This window comes from Epinephelus moara, chromosome 1 (assembly GCF_006386435.1).
Source record: "Epinephelus moara isolate mb chromosome 1, YSFRI_EMoa_1.0, whole genome shotgun sequence".
NCBI lineage: Eukaryota > Metazoa > Chordata > Actinopteri > Perciformes > Serranidae > Epinephelus > Epinephelus moara.
The window spans coordinates 23,569,539-23,591,850 of record NC_065506.1 but is presented as its reverse complement, the minus strand read 5'-3'; the positions used below and the strand labels follow the sequence as shown (position 1 = coordinate 23,591,850).

Sequence of the window (22,312 nt, the reverse complement as noted above, 5' to 3'; positions counted from 1 at the left end):
ATTTCATTCAATTAGGAACCGAATATAAAATTTGGCTCCGTTATTTATGTTTGAAACTTTTTGGTTGAAAGTCACAGTAATCTAAATCATATTCAGGCTGTGATTCTTTTGGAAGATTTCTTGATAATGAGGCTTTTTGCAGTCTCCTTTAAAACAGTTTTAGCCATTAAATTAAGTGCATTTAAGAGAACGATCCATTGGAACTCTCAGAGTGCTTTAGTGGGTCACAATGTGTTTCTTCTCACTAACTACATCCTCCTCTATTCTACATGTTTTCTTTTACAACTTCATAATATGTGCAAAATGTTAAATCTTGCAGTATGTCCTGCGTGCGCGTGTGTGTTTGTGTGTGTGTGTGTGTGTGTGTGTGTGAGTGTGTAGGAGGGATTAATTCATTAATAATTAAAATATAATGGGCCTGGTTCTGAAGCGAGAAACAGGTTTGGGTTTCATTTTGGGGTTTATTGTGGGGCATGTTATTGCGATGAATAACTTGAAGCAGTTTGTGTCATCTTGTGTAGGGAGATAATGGGAAAGCGTTAATTGTTATCAGTTATGCCCATCAACTAATTTAGTTTTCAGCCCACTCAGCCTGTACCCAGCCTGACTCACACCTGCTGCCAACAGTCACCTGCATTGCTCTGCCCTCATTTGTATAACATTTTAAACCTCTCACAGAATTAACAGTGAATTCCACATTCAAACAAGTATTCTCGATTTAGCTGGTCACATGCAAATATTTCATGAAGTCCGTAATCGCAATAATAATCTATTTTCTGTTCCATTCACAAATCCACAAACATCTATTAGTTCTACGTGAACAGGCATTCACTGTATGTGAGATGGCTCCTCGCACAGATTGTAAGGTGCTCAATTAGTCCGTGTCGGAGAGGTTGAGCGCACTGACTTTTTTAATTAATGTTGAATTAAACGAATTGGCAGGTTGCCAGAACGCAGGCACACAGCTTTGAAGATTGTCATCGCATAATGAGTCGCTTTTTTTTTTTTCTCTTTATATTTTATGCTTTTCTGTTTCCAGTCCCTCGCTCTCTGCTGCCATTTGCCCGTATGCCTTAGCGATTTAATGATATGCAAATGAAATATGCATAAAACCATTCTGCTGTAGGATGATTAAGCACAGAGGACATTAGCCAGTGCCCGCCACAGTGTCTGCTGTCTCCTCTGCATTCCGCTTCGAACAGGCGCCAACAACACCACTCTAATAAAGATCAATGCTGCTAATGCGCTAATCATTTAAATAACACAAATAATATCCAATTTGAGAGAAATTAGATTCCAGGAAGGTGTCTTCTTGCTCCAGTTTTGTAAGATCCAGAACCAGGAAAGGCAGATGTCTTCATATGTGAGAGATGGTGCTCTAGAGAGCAGGCAGAGAGCAAAGAGACCAGGTTTTCCAACAGGGAGCACTTGAACATCACTGGCAATGCAGGAGCTTTTCTCTGCTTGTTTGTGAGTACTGTGGCATTATTTGACTACTGGCATATAACGAAGGAAGAAAAATATCCCCGTTCCTGCTTTCCCTCTCTCTCTCTCACTCACACACACACACACACACACACACACACACACACACACACTCACACACACACACACTCTCCACCCCCCATTCCATTCTGCTCTCTCGTGCAAGCCCTTTTTTTTTGTAATCCATTTGTGTAATGAAGACGCTGCACAATTAACATCCCCCATGGAATTAAATGAAAGGGTGGTTATCCAAAGTTCATTAGCTCCGAAAGATTAGAATATCCATGTGTTTCCCCTTGATGAATATGGAAAAAAATTCGGCACCAATTACAAATTAGATTAATCGTTATTCGTATTTGTTGCGATCACGATGATCGCGTTTGAGATGCCCAAAAAGATGCCATCTTTCCAGCGGTCCGTTCTCAGTGGTGGTACAACCAGTTTCAGACATCTTGGCAGTGCCAAGGTTGGGTAGCAAGCACAAAGATGTTATAATCCCTCCCTTTGGATGACTTCCTTAATTATTCATATTGCACAACCATGCCTCTTGTCCAAAGAAATCCAGGAGAAAAAAAAAATAAAAAAATAATTGTTGATGCCAGTGGATTAATATCCTTGCGTTGCTAATTACTGTTTTAATTCCGACTGTGCATATTAACAATGAAAACGAACTTAATGAAAGCCTCCGTTGTGTGTCTTTGCAGCGATGCCCATCCTTGGCTCCATGCCCGATGCCAGCAGACCTCGTGGGAACCACAGAAACGTTCCTCCGGACCCAGAGAGTGCCCCGAACCGCAACTCAAACCAGTTGGTAGGTCTGCGTTGCATCTGTTTATGATAGTTTAGCGCAGGAGGGAAAAGCCTGAAAGGGTGGAGTTTGTTAATTTCTTTTGGATGGTTGGCAAGAAGAGGGCAAAAAAGTCGTGGAGATGTGGGGTGTGGGTGTGGAGGATGTAATGAGTTCCCACGGCCTCACTACCCCCAGTTTGGTTGCAGGCAGGCCAGCACCTCCCCCTCAGTGTCTCTTGAACTCAGGTTGCCTCCTTGTTCCTGTGCCTCCTGTACCCATTCCTCAGAGTTCCTGTTGTGTCCGTGCCACCTCTCTCACTTGGCTCGCATGCAGCTGGATACTACATTGAGCCTATAGGAATTTAAGTCCATAATGATTGCTGTGAATGTAGATGAAGCACACAAATGCCTGCATTCCTCTCTGCCATTGCTTGGCTTGCTGCAGATATAGAAATTCGTGGTCTTTTTACGACTTTTAAAAGTGTTGTGCTCCAAGAAGTTTCCCCTGCCACGGAAGAAATCATCTAGAGGAAAACAGGATGTGTGATTAATTTTGATCAGCACAAGTTCAAATAGAGGAAAAAAAGTTAATTAATTCCTGTCTGTCTGCTGATTATAATTTGTTTTGGCAGTTCATTAGTATGCATCCTCATGTTTGCATTTTTTGTCTCTCTTTTGTGTCTGTGACATTGTAAACAGCTGCTATTGAGCTTCAGGCACAGTCCCTCAGGTCCATTCTTCCCCCCTCCTCTTCTTGTAGGCAGGCACACAGGCGATTGGCAGATTGGCAGCGTCTGTTGCAGCAGTGCCTATGGTAGACACTCAATGTGGCTGCCATCCAGTGCAATAAGAAATGGCAGTTTACACTGGGGAAAATGTGGGGTAAAGGGGGAAGGGTGTTGGCACAAAAAGAGGCACTCGCTTCACACCCTCTGCTAATAGTTAAACACTTCGCCGCTTTTGTCTTCATCTTGTTTTTTGTTGTTTTATCTCCATTATGGATTCTTTTGTTGATAATTCAAGTCGTCCCTTTGATTGAGTGTGTCACCCTAATTAACGAAGCAAATTTTGCACTAATTAGTCATATCAAGTGCTGTAATGTCTCTGTTTGTTCTTTTCTCTCTTGTTTTTGGCAACTGAAACGTGAAGGGTATCCGATTGTGTCGGTTTGTCTTAATTGTGGTATATATTCCCCGTCCTTCGCCAGTTTTCATGCCAGATGCCATCACATTCCCGCTGGCACACCACTTGAGACCGGCAAGTGCCAAATTATTGCTCCTTGGGCATCCTCCAAACCAATGACTTTTACTCAAGTCCATAAATGGCAACTGTAAGATGGAAATGGCATTTGTCATCGCCCGTATCTTCCAAGGGTACGTCCTTTACTGTTAACGAATGAGTTGGCATGGCGTCTCCTGCCCAGATGGCTGCCTGGCTGCCTGGCACACAGAGCTGTGCCTCAGATGTTTAGAGAGAGAGCAAGAAGGAGCGAGTGGGAGGAGCTTCCTTTTGTGCCACCGCCACACCCCCGAGTTATTACTAGAACAACAACAGCCCCAAGTTTCTGTTGTTTTTGTTTTACAATTTCAGCCTCCTTCATTAATCCCATGTGATGCCTCCTCCATTTCCCGCTCTTGTGCATGTTGCACCCATCACTGTAGGTTCACTTCCTGTCTCACAGCTTTGCTGTATTTTAGCCTGCTGGATATCCACCCTTGCACCTCCATGTTGGTGCCATGCAGCAACAGCTAATCCATCTGAATGGCAGCTGTCAGAATTCATTCAGGTGTAGGTCACTTCTTGAAGTCGTCGTCAGCAGATGTTTACTTGTCCTCCAAGACGATGCTGGAGTGAGGATGATTGTGCCCTTATCTTCACTGCAACTTCTAATATGAGACAGCTCCCCATCCGCATTAAAAAACAAACAAAAAAAATCAAGATAAAAGAAAAACTCGAAGCGCTGTAACGCTACCAAAATAACGGCAGGACCCTTCTGTCTCCCAGGCTTCATCTAACCACCTACCCTAGAGAGCGAGCAGAAGTCCGCCTTGGTGCTACCACTGAATGGATGGCACTGTGCCAACTTCTCTCTGCCATCAACCGCATTCGCTCCTTGTTTCCCTTATTTGCCCATCCCCTTTCTCTCTCAGTCCCTCTCTTACCCACCCTCCTCCTCTCCCTAGCTTTCCTTCCACATGCCCACTACACCCGCCTTCCATCTCCCTTTTTTTTTCTCTTCCATGGACTTGACATTAATTAACATTTGGGTTAATTGATTCTAAAAGCTGATGATTTTGTCTAACAGTTCTCGTAAGCCGAGTGGCTAACTGTTCTGCGCCCTGCCGTGTAACCTCGGTGCCTGGCATTAGCAGCTTTGCCCTTCCTCTTCATTGGTCCTAGATGGAGAAAGACAGAGCCTCGTCCCACAACCAGCAGCCCTGGTGTAGTGCAACAAAACCAGGGTGAGCTGTGCCTGTATGCACCACAGTACACAGTTAAGAATCTCAAGCTGCTTATCGGACTGTAGATTTAAGATGACGTTTTTGTGGCTGATCCCACCGCACAATGTTGTCCTGGCATTTTTTAAATAATCAAAGTCCTCCTTCAACCACCTTCTATTCTTTTTGTCTTGATATACTTCTCCCATTTTATTCTCCCTACCCCTCTTTACGGTCCACACACTCCTCCTCTCCCTCCCTCACTGTCTCTGTTTGTAATTGTCTTTAATTGTACCACGATCACTTTTTAAGCTGCGTTTGTGACCGTCTGCTTTGCTGTTACTGTTTTGGGACATGGATAAAAAAGCGTCACGAACGGGTTGTAAACAAATGACCGTCTATTCGGACGTTTTTGATAAAGCTCTCTATATATGTGTGGTAATTATCTTTTCTCTTGTCATTAGCGGTTTCGTCATTAGCGGTTTCGTCAGCGGCGCATATTTGATTGAATAATTATCTCGGCCACATCTGCTTTTGCTCTTTCTTAGGTTTTTATTCTGGTCGTTTGGTACGGAGCTGATGAGGTTAAAAGCGGGAGACAAAATAGTTTAATTATTTAATAAAATCCCCCTCCCTCTCAAGAGCGCATGCAGACTGCTGTTAATTAGCAATGCTGCGGCTTGCTTTAATAGTCGAGGTAGAATGGACTAATTAAGGAAGGAATTTGCAAACACTCGCAAATACCGTGCGACACACTTCATGCGATTGCTATAGAAATTCTTACATATCCTCTCTCTGTCTTATGTCTGTGTATATACTGTACACATTTTATGTTTGACAGTTGCATGGCTGTGTAATTAAAGATGATCTGAACACAAATTCTCCTCTTCGAAGTCTTTCTCAGTCTGGTGTTTCAAGACAACTGTGGCAAAGAGCTTCATTGGGCTCAATCGTGCTGTTCTGTCTTGTTTCACACTCTTTTGTTTTGTTATTTTTTTATTAAATAAAAAGCAGCAACTGGGCAATTGAGGCAACAAGAGGAATCCATTATGCAAATTGACCGGTATTTGCATAATGTCTTATGCCAGGAATATGCAAATGAACCGTATAATTTATGAGCGCCTGCGTCTGTCTCATAGTGTTCCCATAACTTACAAAGAGTTTTTTTTTTTTTTTTCCTCCTCCTCCTCTCTCCTCCTATCCAAGCTGGCACGACCACACTCACAGACCAGACCCACACCAAACAAGCACACCCACAAAAAAGGGTTGCTGGCTGGGTAGTGTGACTGGGTGGGAAAAACTTGTCTGGCAGACTGATGGGGGATAAGGAGGCAGGCAAGGGGCGGGGACGGTTGGTATGGTGGAAATGTGTAGGGGGGCACATAAATCCCTCTACAAAGGCTCAGTAGCAGATGCTAATTCTCTAAAACAACAGCGAAACTAAATAAAATGAGAGACAAAAAACAAAGGCGGAAGATTTCGACTGGGCGGAGCGACAGCGATTTCTGACTTCTTTTTGTCTTGTTGCGTGTGCGTTGGTTCTGCGCTCTTTTCCCATTTCTTTGATGCCCGCTTTTGAGATTTTTTTTTCCTGTCATAGAAGCTGGCAGCTTTTTCCTCTTGTGGAGGATTTCCTCATGAGTCAGTTGGATGAAGGCAGCTGAGTGCTGGGTGGGATGGAGAGGAGAGAGAAACACAGAAGGAGAGAGAGGCTGTATCTCAAGGCATGCATGTGTGGGCTCCAGTCAGTCTCCACCAGTACCCTGGGATGCCACCACTCAGCCCAGCAAAGCCCAGCACAGAGCATCTAGGCTGTATCCAGGGAGACTAGGACCAGACACATCCTGATGTGTGCTGTGAATTGCACGCCAGTTGTTTGGGCTTCTCATTCCCCAGCAGGATTCTGTTTGCTGCAATTATTCTATTACGATTCGTTTGTGATGATTGGCCTGCTTTGCATAGTTGATGTGAGGCTAATGGCTAAAGAGACAAATCTACATTGTTCCGGAGAAAAAGAGCCACAGGGGACTGCGTTGGAGAAAAGGCTTCCACCACTGCACTCCAATTCATTGAGGACATGAATGATAAAAAAAGAACTTGTTTGTTTTTTCTGAACTCCTCCTCAGGGCCTGTTCTCACAGAAATTCCAACGTCGTGTTGTCATATTTTTGCATCAGATGCCTCTGTGCTGGAAGTCGGAATGCACTATTTCTACGTTTTCTCACACTTGGACACTGCAGAGCTCCTGATGGTAGAAAGGTGTTTGTGCCAAGACCACCCCATTGCACACAAACACAGGGAGTGTGCCCGCCTCCCCCTCAGCCTGAAGGGGCATCTATTCCCTCCATGTTGGACAGTGATTGTATAGCAGCAGACGTGTGCTGGAGTGTGTATGTGTGCGCAAGGGCATGTGTGCTCATGAGAAGCAGAATGAGACAAAGGAGATTGCATTATGTAAGTCAGCATGATGTGTCTCTGCTTCTTTCTTCAGCACATGCACACAGACACACACACATGCTTAACTGAGAGGAGTGTGCCAGCTTCTCTGTTGCTGCATCAGGACTTTGGATCGCAGGAAGGAACGAGGACCATCCCATGGAAATACTGACCATTCTCCAGTGTTGTGTTATTTCACCTTGTGGCTGTCGTTAATTCTCGCACTTGATTGTTGTTGTTGATGTCGCTAATTCCAACTCAGACCTTTCTCAATTGGGATGTCAAGATCATTATCCAATGCTGTGTTTTATGTCGTCAAGGTTCTCAGTTTGCATCTTTTATTAACACGTTTTTCTTTGTGTATAATGACGTAGTGAAATTGCCGAGATTAATTTTCAGTATGCCTGCTATTTATGCGAGCAATTATTTTCTGGAATTAGCATTCCACTGGCACCTTATTATACCGCGCAGACCTTTCATTATCTCTAATGAATGACTCATTTAAATATGGAATATTTGGACTTGAATCTCGTATCTGAATATGCATCGCAAATTTCACATTTAGGCTGTGACGACTGCACAAACTGGTTGTCCTGATTTTAAAGTTACATATTTCATCTTATTTCCTTTGGTAAAAATGAGTTAAAACATCACTGTCACTTAAGCACATGTTTATTTTAACCAATAATTTGCATTAAGTGGTTTTATATTTTAGTTGCAAACCTAATAATGATAATGATAATACATTTGATACATAAGTAATTCAATAAAATGTTAACAGATATAGAAATAAAATGCAACTGGCAAATTAAAAAATAAATCCATGGTTAATGAACATTGTAGGGATTGCTGTGATCCTAGCTAGCATATGGGCCTTAGTGAAGAGGTGAGACAAGGAGTAGGGATACTGACACTTGTAGAAAGTAGGACAAAGAAAGATTACATTATGCTGCTGAACATGTTCACAAATCATCAAATCAAATAAAGACCACAAACTACAAAAGATTAATCAATTAAATACCGAAAACAATAAAGACACTCAACATACACCTACTTTAAATGTCATGGTAGCTGAGTATTACGTTGTATTTCACATCTTCATGTGTTTGAAGGAAAACCTAAATAGGCCTACCTCTTAAATTCATTAACAGATTTTTTTAACTCATATTTAATATCCAAGTTCTGTAGAATTTATCCAAGTCTCTCTAGAACAAAGCCTCACCAAAGACTTTAAAAAGAAATTGCCCACTGACAGAAACACACTGATACTGTGTGTCATTGGCCTTTCAAAAATATTAGTTTAAGTTGGCAGTGAAGGAGGAAATAAGCTTTAGATTGGTATATTAATGGTGTGTGTGTGTGTCCATATGTTTCCTTGCAGTTTGTGTTCTGCATATGTTTTGCTTTTGTTCTATGATCTCATGTACTGTATGGTTGATCAAAGTAGTGGTGACACAGATTTGGCATAAGAGTTGCCCAGGACAGCGAGTTTCCAAAGAAGAAGTAGACTTGACTTCAGATTTATGAAGTTTAAATATCAATATTTTATTTTCCTAACTCAGAAATATGTATTTGGTGTGCCTTTAAAACAGCACTCACAATTTCATCCTTTACTTAAACATAAAACTCATAATATTAGTTATTTTAAGTTTCTTATGACAGTGAAACAGGAAGAAGTCATAAAAATACATTTGAGGAATGAATACAACAGTCAAAGCAGCGCTACACTTTAATGTCAAACAGGTAAATGAGCAATAATCAAACTATTCTCTTCATGTTGTTCTCTGTGACTTCTGTGCACAACACACTAGAAGATACTGAAGAAGCTAATGTTGGCTAATGCTATGGTAGAACTATGTAGGTATCACTGGAACTGTTTTCACACTGTACATTGACCGCTCAGGGGAAACAAACTGCCACAGAGATATCACCTGCATAGAGCTGAGGTACCTTAATGATGTCACATTTAATGATTTGAATGGCATCCATAGCAACCAGTGTCACTATGGCAGTAGAGTGCTTTTGACCCACCTGTACTATTTTATACAATACCTATGGTTTACTGTGGTTCAAAGTGTGTGTATATTTGAGTAATCGAGTATTTGTCAGGCTGTTTTTGATGTTTTATAGTGCTGTAGTTCCACTGCATGGTACGGCGCAGCTCTACTCGACTGGCTCTGTTTTGGTTTTCCAATAACAGTTGTACCCGGTACCACGTACTTTTTTGGTACCATCTTGGTTGAGGTTTCAAGCAACAGTCCAATTGTAAAAGGTGGAGTTAAAACACTGCAGACCACTGATTGGTCAGAGAATTGTCACTTAATCACTTAAGTCAGATTTCAAAAATGGCATGTCGTGTAATTGGCAAAGCGCAAACATTTCTATGTTTGGTTGCTGATCAATGGTGTCGAAAGCGATATTCATGCTGAAGGATATCACCGCAGAGTCACGAGGCGGTGAGAATCCCAACTACAGTGCAAGGGTGCTAACGCGAAACCAGAAAAAGGATCTGGTACCAAGAGTGAGTGGAGTCAAGTGCTGAATCAGGCAGTGAAAATGTGGTGTAAGATTCCCATCCAGGCCAACCTGCGAAAATAATTTTGGCCTGATGGGCTGAGCCAAAGAGTAACACTGCACCATACAGCTTTCTGGAAGATGAGCAGGGCCACTGTACGTTTTTGTTATCTAATTGGGAGTAGTTTGTCTCTACAGCGGGTTTGTTCCTTTGTTTGTTCAAGTTGAGAACATTGTAGCTAACACTGGGAGCAACAATAGCGTCCTTCTTTTTGAGAGGTTTTGATCTTGTATGAAGTGAGAGTGTCCTTGGCTTAAGAAATGGTTAATTGTGGAATGAATAAAATGAAAAAGATTGTTCCATCCATTCAATGTGTTTTATTATTTTTTTTCTCACCTTTAGATTTCTCTGTCAAAATTAACAATACACCTAATTTAGCAACTTGTGAATGTTTTATTGAGCAATAAAAACACTTTGCAAAGAAGAACAGGGTTATTTATCCAAGTATGAGGGGCTGAGTGTCCTTTTCTAAAACAAACAAAAAAAGGGTTAGAAAGTTAAAAACTTAGTTTGCAGCATCCTCACATTACTTTCCTTACTGAGAACTTTTGTCAGTAGTACTAGATTTAAACCTTAAATCTGTTTTGTTTTGGTTTTTTTTTCCAGAATGTTAAGAATAAGTAATTAAAATCGAGATGAGCTAAAAGGAAACAGCAGTTTCATCTATTTTTACACTCATTTGTTGTTTAATTATTTCTACCAAAGTTTGCTATTGTGGTCACGAATCACATTTGCTGTCAAATGTTAGTGTTAGTATTTCTTTGTTGGGCTCCATTAGCAGGTATAAATACACATTTACAAATAAAAGGCCTTAATTAATAATTTTTGGTGTTAGTGCTATAGGAAACATAATTTTAATAGGAGAGAAACACTGTTTGACTTGGTATCATACTTCGACACAACACCTGTATGTGCACAATGCCCCTATTTTTGCCCCCTCACACACTTAGATCACGCAATGAGTCTACATTGTTAAACTAGGATCTTGTAAGCTATGGAAAAATGGGAAAAAGCAAGTGTAAGGACAGATGGCTAAAAGAATAACAACAATTAGGGAGCGATCACACTGAGATGAAACGCCAGAAACGCGACGCCAGTAAAACCATCGTTTTCCTATGATACGGCGCGTCTGACCGGTGTTTGAGCGTCTTTTTAGACGGGCGTTTTTCCGGCTTCTTTTTAGACACGCGTTTTTGTAGACGCTTCTTTTTAGACACATGTAGACGCTGAAAAGTTAAAATATTTTCAACTTTTGAGCGTCAGAAGCCAGTAGTTAGCGCGCATTGAACAAGCGTTTTCAGCGTTTCAAGCGTCTTTGAAGCGTCCGCGTCTCTAGCGTCTCATTTCAGTGTGATCACCCCTTTACTCGTGGTAATTAAAGCCAGAGCCTGGAAAGGTTTACGAAGCAAACTGTGCTGTATGTGGAAGGTGTTTCAAATGTGGTAAAATGGGGATCGAGGCAGTGGAATCGCACAAGTCTTGAGCACGTCAGGGTCATTTTTACTGTTCATTTTAAATTGACGTCAATGTGTTTACTTTGAAAAAGTATATTTTCACTTTTGGTGTATATTTCCATCACAAGTTTGATCTTTCTTAAATTTAAAGTTGTATTATAAAGGTCTACAACGTCTTAAATAGAACTTGTTTTTACCCTGATAAGGTTATACTGATCATAGGTCAATTTATATAAAACAAGATCAAATCCTATATCCGATTCTATTTCATAGGAGCTTCACAACTGGAAATCACTGGAGTTGAAGGCCGTTAGAGATGTGATGTACTTCTTGTAGCTGGTGTAACTAGTGATACAGTGTGAGTGGCTCTAGCCTAGCAGTTACCAGAAGTGTATGGTATGTCGTGACGATGCAGAGGAAGCACAAGAACTCTTTCACGGATGTGTCAGTCATTTTCTTTGTGTTACTGGTGTAATGGCTAGTTCGCCACCGCTGCCTCCCATCAGAAAGCAGAAGGAGCGAGCAGACTGAGAACTTCAACATGACTTGCTCAGAGGGAGATCTAAGCAACACCTGAGGATCGCGAAGGTTTTGCTGAGCGCTGTGTCTGTAATCAAGGTTGCTGAGTTAAAAGGCAGCCAAGCGTTGGGTGTACCATTGTTTTGTAGGGCTACCACCCAACAGGGCCTTCGGGTGCCAAGGCAGAGTGTTGATGGGGAACACCAATAGCAAAGCCCATTAGCCCATCTTTAATTTATTACTACACTGAATCTTTCAAATCATAAATAGCAGTATGACATTTGATGAACTTCACAACAATGGGGGTTGTGTTGTTGATCAGACACCATGATAAGCCTAAATATTCATGAGCTAGGTGAAGTTTGGAGCATAGTAACAACATACATGTGAAATACGATGGTACAAAGTGATTGTGTTTTAAAGGGAAGGCATAAATGTGAAGCAAGGCTGGATTGCTACTCTCACTGAAAGCTCCCTTCACATTCATTGCACCCCTTGACCCATCAGCACACATTAGTAGGTGAGGATTTATATCAGCACAAGGTGTTCCCATAAAAGTGGCAATCTTGTTCCACTAGCATGAAGGTTTTAGCATTCTGGCTAACAGCATCTGAAATCACAGAGACGCAAATGGGTCTGTCCATAAATACAGTCCAACAATGAATAATGGAGCCAGCCTATGTCGAAGCACACCATGTTAAAAAAAGGCTGTGTGCTCTCTATGTGATTTAATTTCTCTTTTCTCTTTTCTTCTCTTTTGAATAAACACACCATTTTGGTTGTGGTAAGATTTTAGGATCTGATGGGAACTGAAAAGGTATCTGGGATGGTTTCAGAGTGTTTTCTGAGTCTGGCCTTTACCAGCTTGAGCAAAACCTGTAGCAATTTTTCCCCCTAGAATAATCGTGATTAGCATTTTAGCTTTAATTGCACAACTATAGGAGAAGTTTATACTCATGACCAAGGGACATACTTAAAATGAAAAACAAGGGACCAGAATGGATCTGCCAGATCATCCAGCACTTTTCCCCGGGAAAGGACACTGTTGGAGTGAGAGTACATTACACTGACAGAGCCTCTTTTAATTCCACTCCACTCCTCTTTACTTTTCCTTCACTGTCAGCTTTGCTAAAGCTTTCAAGACTACACTGGACTGAAACTGAAACGGTGTATATATTAAGATTAGCATGCTGTGCTAAAAAAAGACACAAGGGCATCCCACAATAATAATTTGGACTGCTAAGTGTCTTTTCCTGCAACATGATAATAACTAAGAAAGTATAGGACAGGTTAAGCGATGCAAAGAAAAACTTAGCATGTAAAAGTCTATTCTTGCCTGTAGATGCCTCTGAACTCAACATTTTAAATTATATTTTGTTACTGTGTTATTTGTGAATGTATCTGCAGTGCTTGCATAATCCTTTTCAGGGCACTTTACCTTGGTAGGAGGACATCAAAATGTTTTCATAGATTATGGACTCAGCTCTTGCAAACTCCATAGTGTGCCTCCCGTCTCAGGAGGCTATAGGTCATTTATCTGTTCACTTGTTCTGTTGTGACCTCAAACTCAAAAGGGTCATTCCCCTCTCAGACTCCATCTGTGGTAATGTTACAGAGGTGTACAAAACTTCTCAAACCAGCCAACAGAACTTTCCCAGGTGATAGACAGTGCTGTTAAATTGTTTAAGGAGAAGCTACTGCTTACCATCAGCTAAACTAAGGACCTCCAGTGATTGGTCTGACAACACAGAGCTGCTGTACAAAAGAGAGCAAAGTCTTTGTTCGTCTGAAACAGACGACATGTTCTGTCAGCTGTGGCCAGTGGACTGTTCTTGTCAGTTGAGTGCTGGTAGAGATACCAAGAGACCAGATAAACATCAGGACAGTGGATCTGGACATTGGACAAGTAGCAGAGGGGAGGATGAGGACTATACTGTATTCCATCACAGTCCACATTTCCCTTGTCATTGCTGTGAGCTGATGTAGAGGCACCTCAGAGCTCTATTAGTCTGACTCACTGGATGTAGACTTTGGCTATGAGCATGCCATCGGGCCGCTGATTTCAGCCAGCACTGCATGCTACCGTTTCCCACTCCCCTTTGCTTCAGGCTTCTGCTTCTTCTTCGGCTGAAGAAGCCTCTTGGATGGGAAGTGAAACATCTTAAGATTTGCCACATCTTTTAACTCTGGCAGTGACATGTGCCAGTGACATTGACCTCACTAATGTACCAATCCATTCCATCTCACACGAGCTTCTGTGAAATCGTTGTAATAATGGTCTGCTAGAGCCACATACAGCCAGCAAAACATCTGGAGTTTTAATGGATCCAATGAGCTCCTCCAGAGCCTAAGTATAGTCAGGCTTCAGCTCCAGGGCAGCGATGATCAAATTAACTTGTCTTTTTATCACTAAAAGTCGAATCACACTGTGACATACGACTGTTAACGTTTTTGTGGTGCTTCTTTTTGCGGAGTGATTTTAATGACAATGCTCGCTTACCTCCCTACGTGGAAATGTTCCACCAAAGTCAAGTTGACTCCTGACATTATTTTACAAGAAAACCGTTGCTTCATCCTGGGTTCAGAACTGCCCGAGACGACTGTGATTGGTGTAAAGAAACAAAAACAAGCCAGAGCATTATTTTTTTTATTTTTTGACTTTCACGGAAAGATAATGAGCAGTGTACGACTTATTTTGCAGTCTATCCTAAACTTTAGGAGAAGTAAACTATGGAATAATTTCAGTATTCAGTGATTCCAGACCTTTCTCTACTGCTGAGACAGCGCTGTGGAGAAAGGTCTGGCTACAAGAGCTTTGTGTGCCCTGCAGAATCCTCCTGCCCAGTTGTTATCTGTCAGCTATGAGAATGCTGTGGCAGGACATATGCTCGGATACAAACTTGACATGAATGCATGGGTATTCACAAAGTGTTTGACAGATGAGTAGTGTAGCCAACCTCAGCTTTGAATCACTGCTTCTTAGCAAGCTGTACACCAAACAGTTCTTCATCTGCCTGAACATGAACCCGCACCTCAGCAAGACCTTGCAGTGTTAACATGAAGGCCAGGCTCTGTGTATCTTTCATTGTCTCATGTCTATCATTGCACAGCAGATAGATTCACTGTCCTGGCAACATAATTATACTTTCACATTCTTAGTGGCAGTCCTTGCTGTGCAGGTATGCGCATGTTTCTATGTATTTGTGTAAGTCTTCTGCCTCACTGCACTCCACTCCTCTCCTAACAGCAGATGCTTCCAAAGCCCCTTGCCCTCTCACGCCTGATGAACCAGAGACAAGTGCCAGAGGGTAAACATGTCCACTGTCACATGTCTCTTTCCTGAATGGCTGCATTTAGCATGTGCCACATGCCATAGTCAATGGAGGCACACACATCTTTGTACTCATACATGCAGACACATCACTAATGAGTTTTAATCCTGAAATACACACCAGTCCTCTGGAGCCCAGGGCTGTGTTAAGCAGTTATGTTAAGTATTGCATGCAATAAGCACTAACATGGTTGTAAGCAGAATCGTGCATTATTCAGACTGGGTGGGTGGGGTAATTAAGAGTCTTGTAGTCACTTCATAATTTATCTGCATTAAAGGCCCAGCAGTTTTGCTGGGATAAACAGAGCTGGCACATGATGTGATGCAAGATGAGACAACATGGCACTTGTGCATAGGATTGCTGTCTTCTCTCATTTACCCTGCAGCTAGTTAGGGTTGAGGTGGAGTAGTAGTAAATAAGAAAGCCATCTTTCTTCATATACTCTGCCAACGTGTCCTCCGCCTCTCACACTAACATCAGTTAATGGTTCAGATAAAACACACATAAAAATGCAAGACTGATCCTTAATCCTGTCTCTGTATTTTATGTAACATCTGCTGCTATATGAAGCTTTATTTACACAAGAACTCAATTATTTATTGTCTGTGCAATTACCACACACTAGACTACAATTATTACATTATTATCTCTTGCTTAATGTGAATTTAGTAGTTTATACAACACAGTGCTGAACTTTAGTTTGCTCTGCTCTTTGCTTATTGTTACAGATAAGTGTCTGACAACTACAAGTAGAATTTCATTTCATTCATTTCCATTATCTAGAATTACACTAGACTGAATCATTGTATTTAAAGCTTTTTCAGTTTCACTCCCCGTTATTTCCTTGTAAATTTTGATATTAGTATTGAAGGATAAATTATGATTTCTTTTGGCTGTTGACTACTTGGTATGGCCAGTAGTTCACCAGAGCGATGAGATGTTTACTGCTATTTCGCAGTGATTCCAGACACTATGAATAAGCAAATGGACGGGCAAGCACTAGACAATGGCTACATTTTTCCAAACATGATACTGTAGGTTCACAATGCTCTTCACCAAAAAGTGGTGTTTTTATTGAGTTAGATGAAAATAATCATCAGTGTGTGATTGAGTGACTTGTCCAAGAGTTTGAATCAGATGTCAACACATGATGGCTTGTCTTTTGACAGTGTTGATCATACATGTTTAATAGTCTTACCACTGCAGCTGAAGGAAAATCTTACAGGCACACAGCTAATTAGTCACATGTCGATAACTGACACTAAGATGTTTTTCAGGACAGAGGCAGCTACAGCTCAAGGCTGCTAAGAAGAGAAAAACGTGGAGGATAGAGAAGGCACGTGTCCATGTAAGCAGCAGAAGTGTAGAATTTTGATATATCCCTGTAATACTTGTGGATTTCTCAGGGCTAATGTTATTGGCTAATTAAAAGATTACTTTAAAGGAATACTTCACCCACAAAATAACCATCTGTTTATCAGTTACTTGCCCTGTGTTATCATGACTTCATGTGGAAAACTTTTTCATGTATCAACGGTGAACGAAGAATCCAAAAATTGCAAACACTCTTGAAGACTTTATGTAAAAGGTGGCTGCATTTAACAACAGCAAAACAAACTCACACAACTTGTGCAGTGTAATCCAAGTCTCATGTATCCAGTTGTATGATCAGTACTTCGTAAACCCAAGCATTTTTGCTAAAACTTTAATAATTAGCATTTTAAATACTGATAATAAGCGAAAATACACGTCTTTGGGAAGGACTGAGCATAAGACTGGATTAAGTATTGTATTATACTGCATGAGTTTGGAAACAGATGTTTTGATATATACTCCACTTTATCAACAATGTTTTGCCGTGTTTGGATTCTTTGTTTACCATTAAGGCATGCGAGAAAAACATTTTTTTTTTTTCTTCACAAATTCAACTTAACACGGGGTAAATAATTCATAGCAAATGGTCATTTTGTGGTTGGAGTATTCCTTTAATTCGGTCAGTTCTTAAGCATTATGTTTCCATTGTTAACTTGAGTTGTTTATGATCATTTTATATACAGTAGAGCTGAGCCATAAATTGTTTTATATTGTTTATCACAATTGTTGTTTTGCAAATAGGCGTAGTAATAATATATCCCTACAATCAGGAAACACTTAATGTGAAGTACGTTTCCTGAAATCACTGAGACTATTCATTGTGAACAAATTGTGCAAAACACTTGACAATATCATTCCAGCCATTTTTATGTAGCCCCTAATATGTTTTTTAGGTCCTTGGTGTGTTAAATGATCAATAACAAAAACTCAATTTGTTGCAGACAGGGACCCATGTATGACCCGTGACAAAACTGCAAGGCTTTGGCACGAGGTTGTGAGAAACAGCCTCAACGGTTTAGCTGCTAATTTAATAAACAACAGCACACAATCCAGAACATTAAGATGTGTGTGACCTTTTCTAGCATAATCTGGCAGCCCAAGCTATAGGAAGACTGTTCCTATACCTAACTCCTGCTCTGGCATATCTCAGCTCTCAGAAACACAGGAAGTGATCCCAGAGCTCTTTAAAAGGTCAGGACAGCTCTGCTTTTTCCAGCCGTGACATTTGATTTGCAAAGGTAGAAATGTGAGTGTGGTAGGGATGAGCCAAAGCTTCCTCTACATGCTCCAAAAAAGTAATCTGAATGGAAGAGGTGAAAGGTCGATTTCCTCAGGCAGCCACCCACTTGGAGTCCTCCTCTTTGCAGTGTGGCCTCCTTTTGTACTTTAGTGGCATATCAACACAGTTTAAAAATCATTTGCCTCAGACAGCAGACTATTGTAATGAGCTTGACAGCCAGTTGAGGGTTTTCTTACATTTATGCAGATGTGGTACAAACAAATAAGGCATCGAGAGATTTTCATGGTATTTGATATTGAATGCGTTTTACTACCGCTCTGGTAATAACTGCATTCTGATCTCACCGTGGACAGAAAGGTACTTTTTGTTGGGTCATTAGCGCCATACATCCAGATTGCCAGTCCCTCCTCCCTTAGCCCTAGGCCCACCTCTTCTGCCTGCAGTCTTGTGTGCAGCGTGCTCTGGTGGCTAAAGGCGCTCGTTAAAGTCCATAACTTATCTCACGTTTGAAGCTAATGGGAAGAATACTGGCTGCAGTGAAAAATAAATTACATTTTTCCCCCCTCTCTCTTCCTGCCCTCCTAACCTGCAGCGTAATATAGCAGAGGTGAGAGTATGCATTACAGATCTTAAGCATTAGAATTTATCTGTGCTGCACGACGCTGACTGATGCATTTGGAAATAATGTACTGGAGCTGGGCATTACAGGAACCCCGTAACTAATGGACAGCTCTCGCCTGTGGCCGGCGATGTATATCATTCAGCTGGACTACCTCATCAACTCCAGCAGTTCTTTGCAGGGCTTCCTAGCCAAACCAGCCACTCAGGGTTTACATTAAAGACTGCTGCAATAAACGCCCCTCCCCTCCCCTCCTACTCTGTCCATCTCCCTCTCTCTCAACCCATTTATTTTGTCAGTAAATCCTTCAATTAGACACTCACTCACTCCTTCACTCACCCACACTATTCTTAAAAGAACATTGAATCTCAAAGCAAAATTGATAACCAGTCAGGTGAATTTAGATTATTGTGCCAAGTAATGTTTTTTAATACCAATTTTCAAATTATTTGCTGTAATCTGAAAGGGCAGTACTGCCAGACACACCAGCTTTGAGCCACTTTAAGCCCATTGTTTTAGTTTTGTAGCTTCCTCATTTACTGTATAATGCTCACAGATCTCACCGGCCTTGCTATATGAAACCGCAGAAAGCCATTTCCATAAGAGAAGCTCGAAAAGCTGAACAAGCCAAATTGGATGAGCAGCTAGTGAGGAAATTAAGACTTTTTCTTTTTGTATTGGATATTAGGTGAACACAACTCTGTGTTCTGTGTGATGCTGACGTTTGTGTGTCTGCAAGATGTGTTAATTGGCAGTTGTTAGAGGAACATTATGTATGACAATTGATAAGCCAACCATACTGTATATTTCAGTAAAAAATGTATTTGGTAAAAAAAACATTTAATACAGGTTTAAGGCTGTGGCCTATAGAAAGAGATGAAATTCATACCATGTATTTCAACTGAGATGATGTAGTTCCTTTCAGGTGAAGTTACTTCCTTGATGAAAATTGCATTATTGTAAAATCCCAATGGTGTTATACTACTGGGGCTGTACCGGACTCAGAATTATGTCACTAAAATCAGATTTGGCTGTTCAAAACAATTATTCAACTATTCCCTCCTTATTTTTCTATATAGAGTTTGAGAGTTTCAGCGGGGTTCTGTGGGATGTGCAGGGTGACGTCGTAATATAGACAACAAGTCAAGTTAGCCCTCCGAGCTACTGCGTGGAAATGACGCTACTGACTGATCAAAATAGTGCAACAACGTTTTTTGCCCACACCAGATATCAATAAAAGCCAGAGACTATATCTTATTAAGTTGCTGTGAGCTGTGAATTCACAACTTCTAAGCAGATGGCAAAAGATAGCCTCTCTTCCTCCGGGCAGCTGCCACAGACTCACCCTGGATCTGGGTCCGCAGCTATCTGTACAGGAGAGCAGCACGAAAACGAGGAGCACTCATTCTGCAGCTAACTCTGGAGACCAAGACTTCCCTAGAAGTATACTACACTCTCACTGACAAAAAAAATTAAAATAAATCATGACTGCTCGAATCTTTGACTTACGATACGATGCGATAACACCAGCACTCAACAGAACACCATAAGCAAAACACAACACAACTCCTAAAGCTTTAAGCAACATTATTTAAAATCTTAGCAACAGATTTTAGGGGGCAGCCTTGTATATTACAGTACATTACATCCAATGTAATGAGTAATGCAGGGTGATCTTAACAGTGAGACTTAAGGGCCATACTCACCAACAACAATAACTATAATGATAACGATAAACTGTTTTATACCAAACTGTTCAAACTCAAGTGGGTGGCAGAGTACACAGCACAACTATAATGACAACAACAATAGCGAAGGATATCATAAGGATCACTTTCACAGTGATTTGATGAACAAAAGAAACACTAACGGCCAATCAGAATCCATCCACATTAACAGGGTGTCACAGCTGGAGCATGCAGCATGCAGTTGGCGGCACTGTTAACAGAAATCGTTTATCAGTGTGGAGCTCACATCGTTATTGTTATAGTTGTCATTCTTGGTGTGGACAGCCCTTTAGTAACTTTTTAAAAGTTATAAAACACTTAAATTCTCTTGTCTTGTAAGAGGCATTTGTTTCTTAAAATGTTGTTGAAGACTACAATAGTTGGCCAGTTATGCCAAACTCTCAAACACCAATCAGACACTAAAACTTTTGATACTCAGAGTGAACTCTAAATCAGTGTGCATCTTGTTATTCTTGATAGTCCAACTGAACATGCACCTGTGAGGATACATCATTACCTTAAGGCTTAATGCTTTTTTGCTCCATCTTGTAAATCAGAACCATACTTTGCCAATGTGACCAGTGGGAGTAAAGTGTGTTTACAGGAGCTGTTGACTGCCTTACAATAGATTACAGGTTCAGCTCCCTCTTATGGCAACTCGTTCCTTGGTTGCAAAATTAGTATCTGTGGAAGTCGTGACAACACTGTTTCTTAACGCATTGGTTCCAAATATATTCAAACAATAGATATTAAAGAATTTAGCATAGTGCAGTAGAAAGTATTTTTTGTTCTCTGCCTGTCTCTTTCCAAAGGCATTACTGCTGCACATTTTTATTTAATGGTGTTTATGTTTTAATAGCGGCACCAGACAGTTGCTGCTTGTCTCCAAAGTAATGTAAAGAAGAAGGGATAGGCCAGATGAATTCCATCCACACAGAGGTCAGAGAGACAGAAAATGAATAGCAATGTGGATCCCCCAGCAGGCAGCAGGAGAGACAGACTAATAAGAGCATAACAGAGGAGGAGAAGGGGGCCCTTGGGAACCAGCATAAAGGTTTTCAGTACATTTTTAAAAGAAAATGGTCTGAAAATATAATGATGCCTGCTTTGAAATGCATCAGTAATCAGGGAAGGAATTTGTTCTAGGATATGAAGTAGGATTGAAATTCCCCAGATGTGTCGAAGAATAGAGTTTGTAGGTAGAGGGTTGGGTTAGTAAGAATGAGAGGGGAGTATATGGAATAAGAAAGTGCGAGTGTGCAAGGAGGAGGCCTTTTCTTGCTTTGTTCTGCTCTTTTACAGGTACGCAGGGCAGGGGATAGAAGAAGAAGCTCTAGTTATTCTGGTTTTATTATGTCTTACAGATTTTTAGAATTTGGAAGTATTTTTTTCTCACTACCAAAACTTTTATAAAACTCCTCATGCTGGGCAAAACTCTGTCAGACCAGTTTATTTCACGACAACATATAATCAGACTCACAAATAGTTTGAAATGAAATGAGTCAACCAAAACAGCAGATGCCGTCCGCTGTTGTTGGACACAGTGTTTGGTTAGGTATTAAAATTTTGACCCAGAAAACATGAAGAATAGCTTTCAGTGATTCAGCAAGCCTAGTGTGTGCCCAGAGTGTAAATGTCCTTGAATTACATGCACAGTGCAAGTGCCTCTCCGACCCCTAAAAGCTTCCCTGTTCATCAAAATTACATATTTAGAAGTTTTTTTTCCATGAAAAAAACCCTTCATGCCTTTAAGTATGTTAGATGTAACTCTATGTATTTGCCTCTCTTAACATCATAACCTTTATTTTAGAGCTGGGTTGAAAAAATCGATTTAATCAATTCGAATCGATTTTCCTTTAAATGGCACAATATCGATTCATTAATTAAAAAAAAAGATCTTTTACTATAACTATTTTCCTCCGTGGACGTGTTGTACAGCCGGTAGCAGACTGCAGCAGCCTGCAGTACTATCAACCCAGGTAGTCTCGCGAGATCAGAATTTCACCTGAGGTCATGGCGAGAGATCTCGCGAGACGGCCAGACACTGAATGAAGACAGAGCAGCATACAGTGGTGGGAGCGCGTCCACTGAAGGCATGGGTCTACGGTGCGAGTATTTTCACTCGCATTTTCCCCTAAAAATATAACGCTAATAATGTACGAATGCTTATTAAATGCACATTAGTTTCACAGAAAAGATTAATAAATACCACTAAGCATCAGCACACTGCTAACTGTAGCCTCAGTTTGTGCGTCATACAGATCTGCTGGTAAAGTTAACTTAGCGTTAGCAAGCGTGATAAAAGACGGCAGAGAGGTGACGTT

General features: G+C 41.0%; 1 protein-coding gene across 1 annotated transcript in view; it reads left to right on the top strand.

Annotated features, from left to right (window-relative positions):
- Positions 1–22,312, top strand: part of LOC126393718 (uncharacterized) — a 148,779-nt gene that overhangs the window by 44,805 nt on the left and 81,662 nt on the right. The window contains exon 3 of the mRNA XM_050050024.1: positions 2,190–2,296. Coding sequence (XP_049905981.1) covers positions 2,190–2,296 — 107 coding nt within the window. The remainder of the gene's footprint in view (positions 1–2,189; positions 2,297–22,312) is intronic.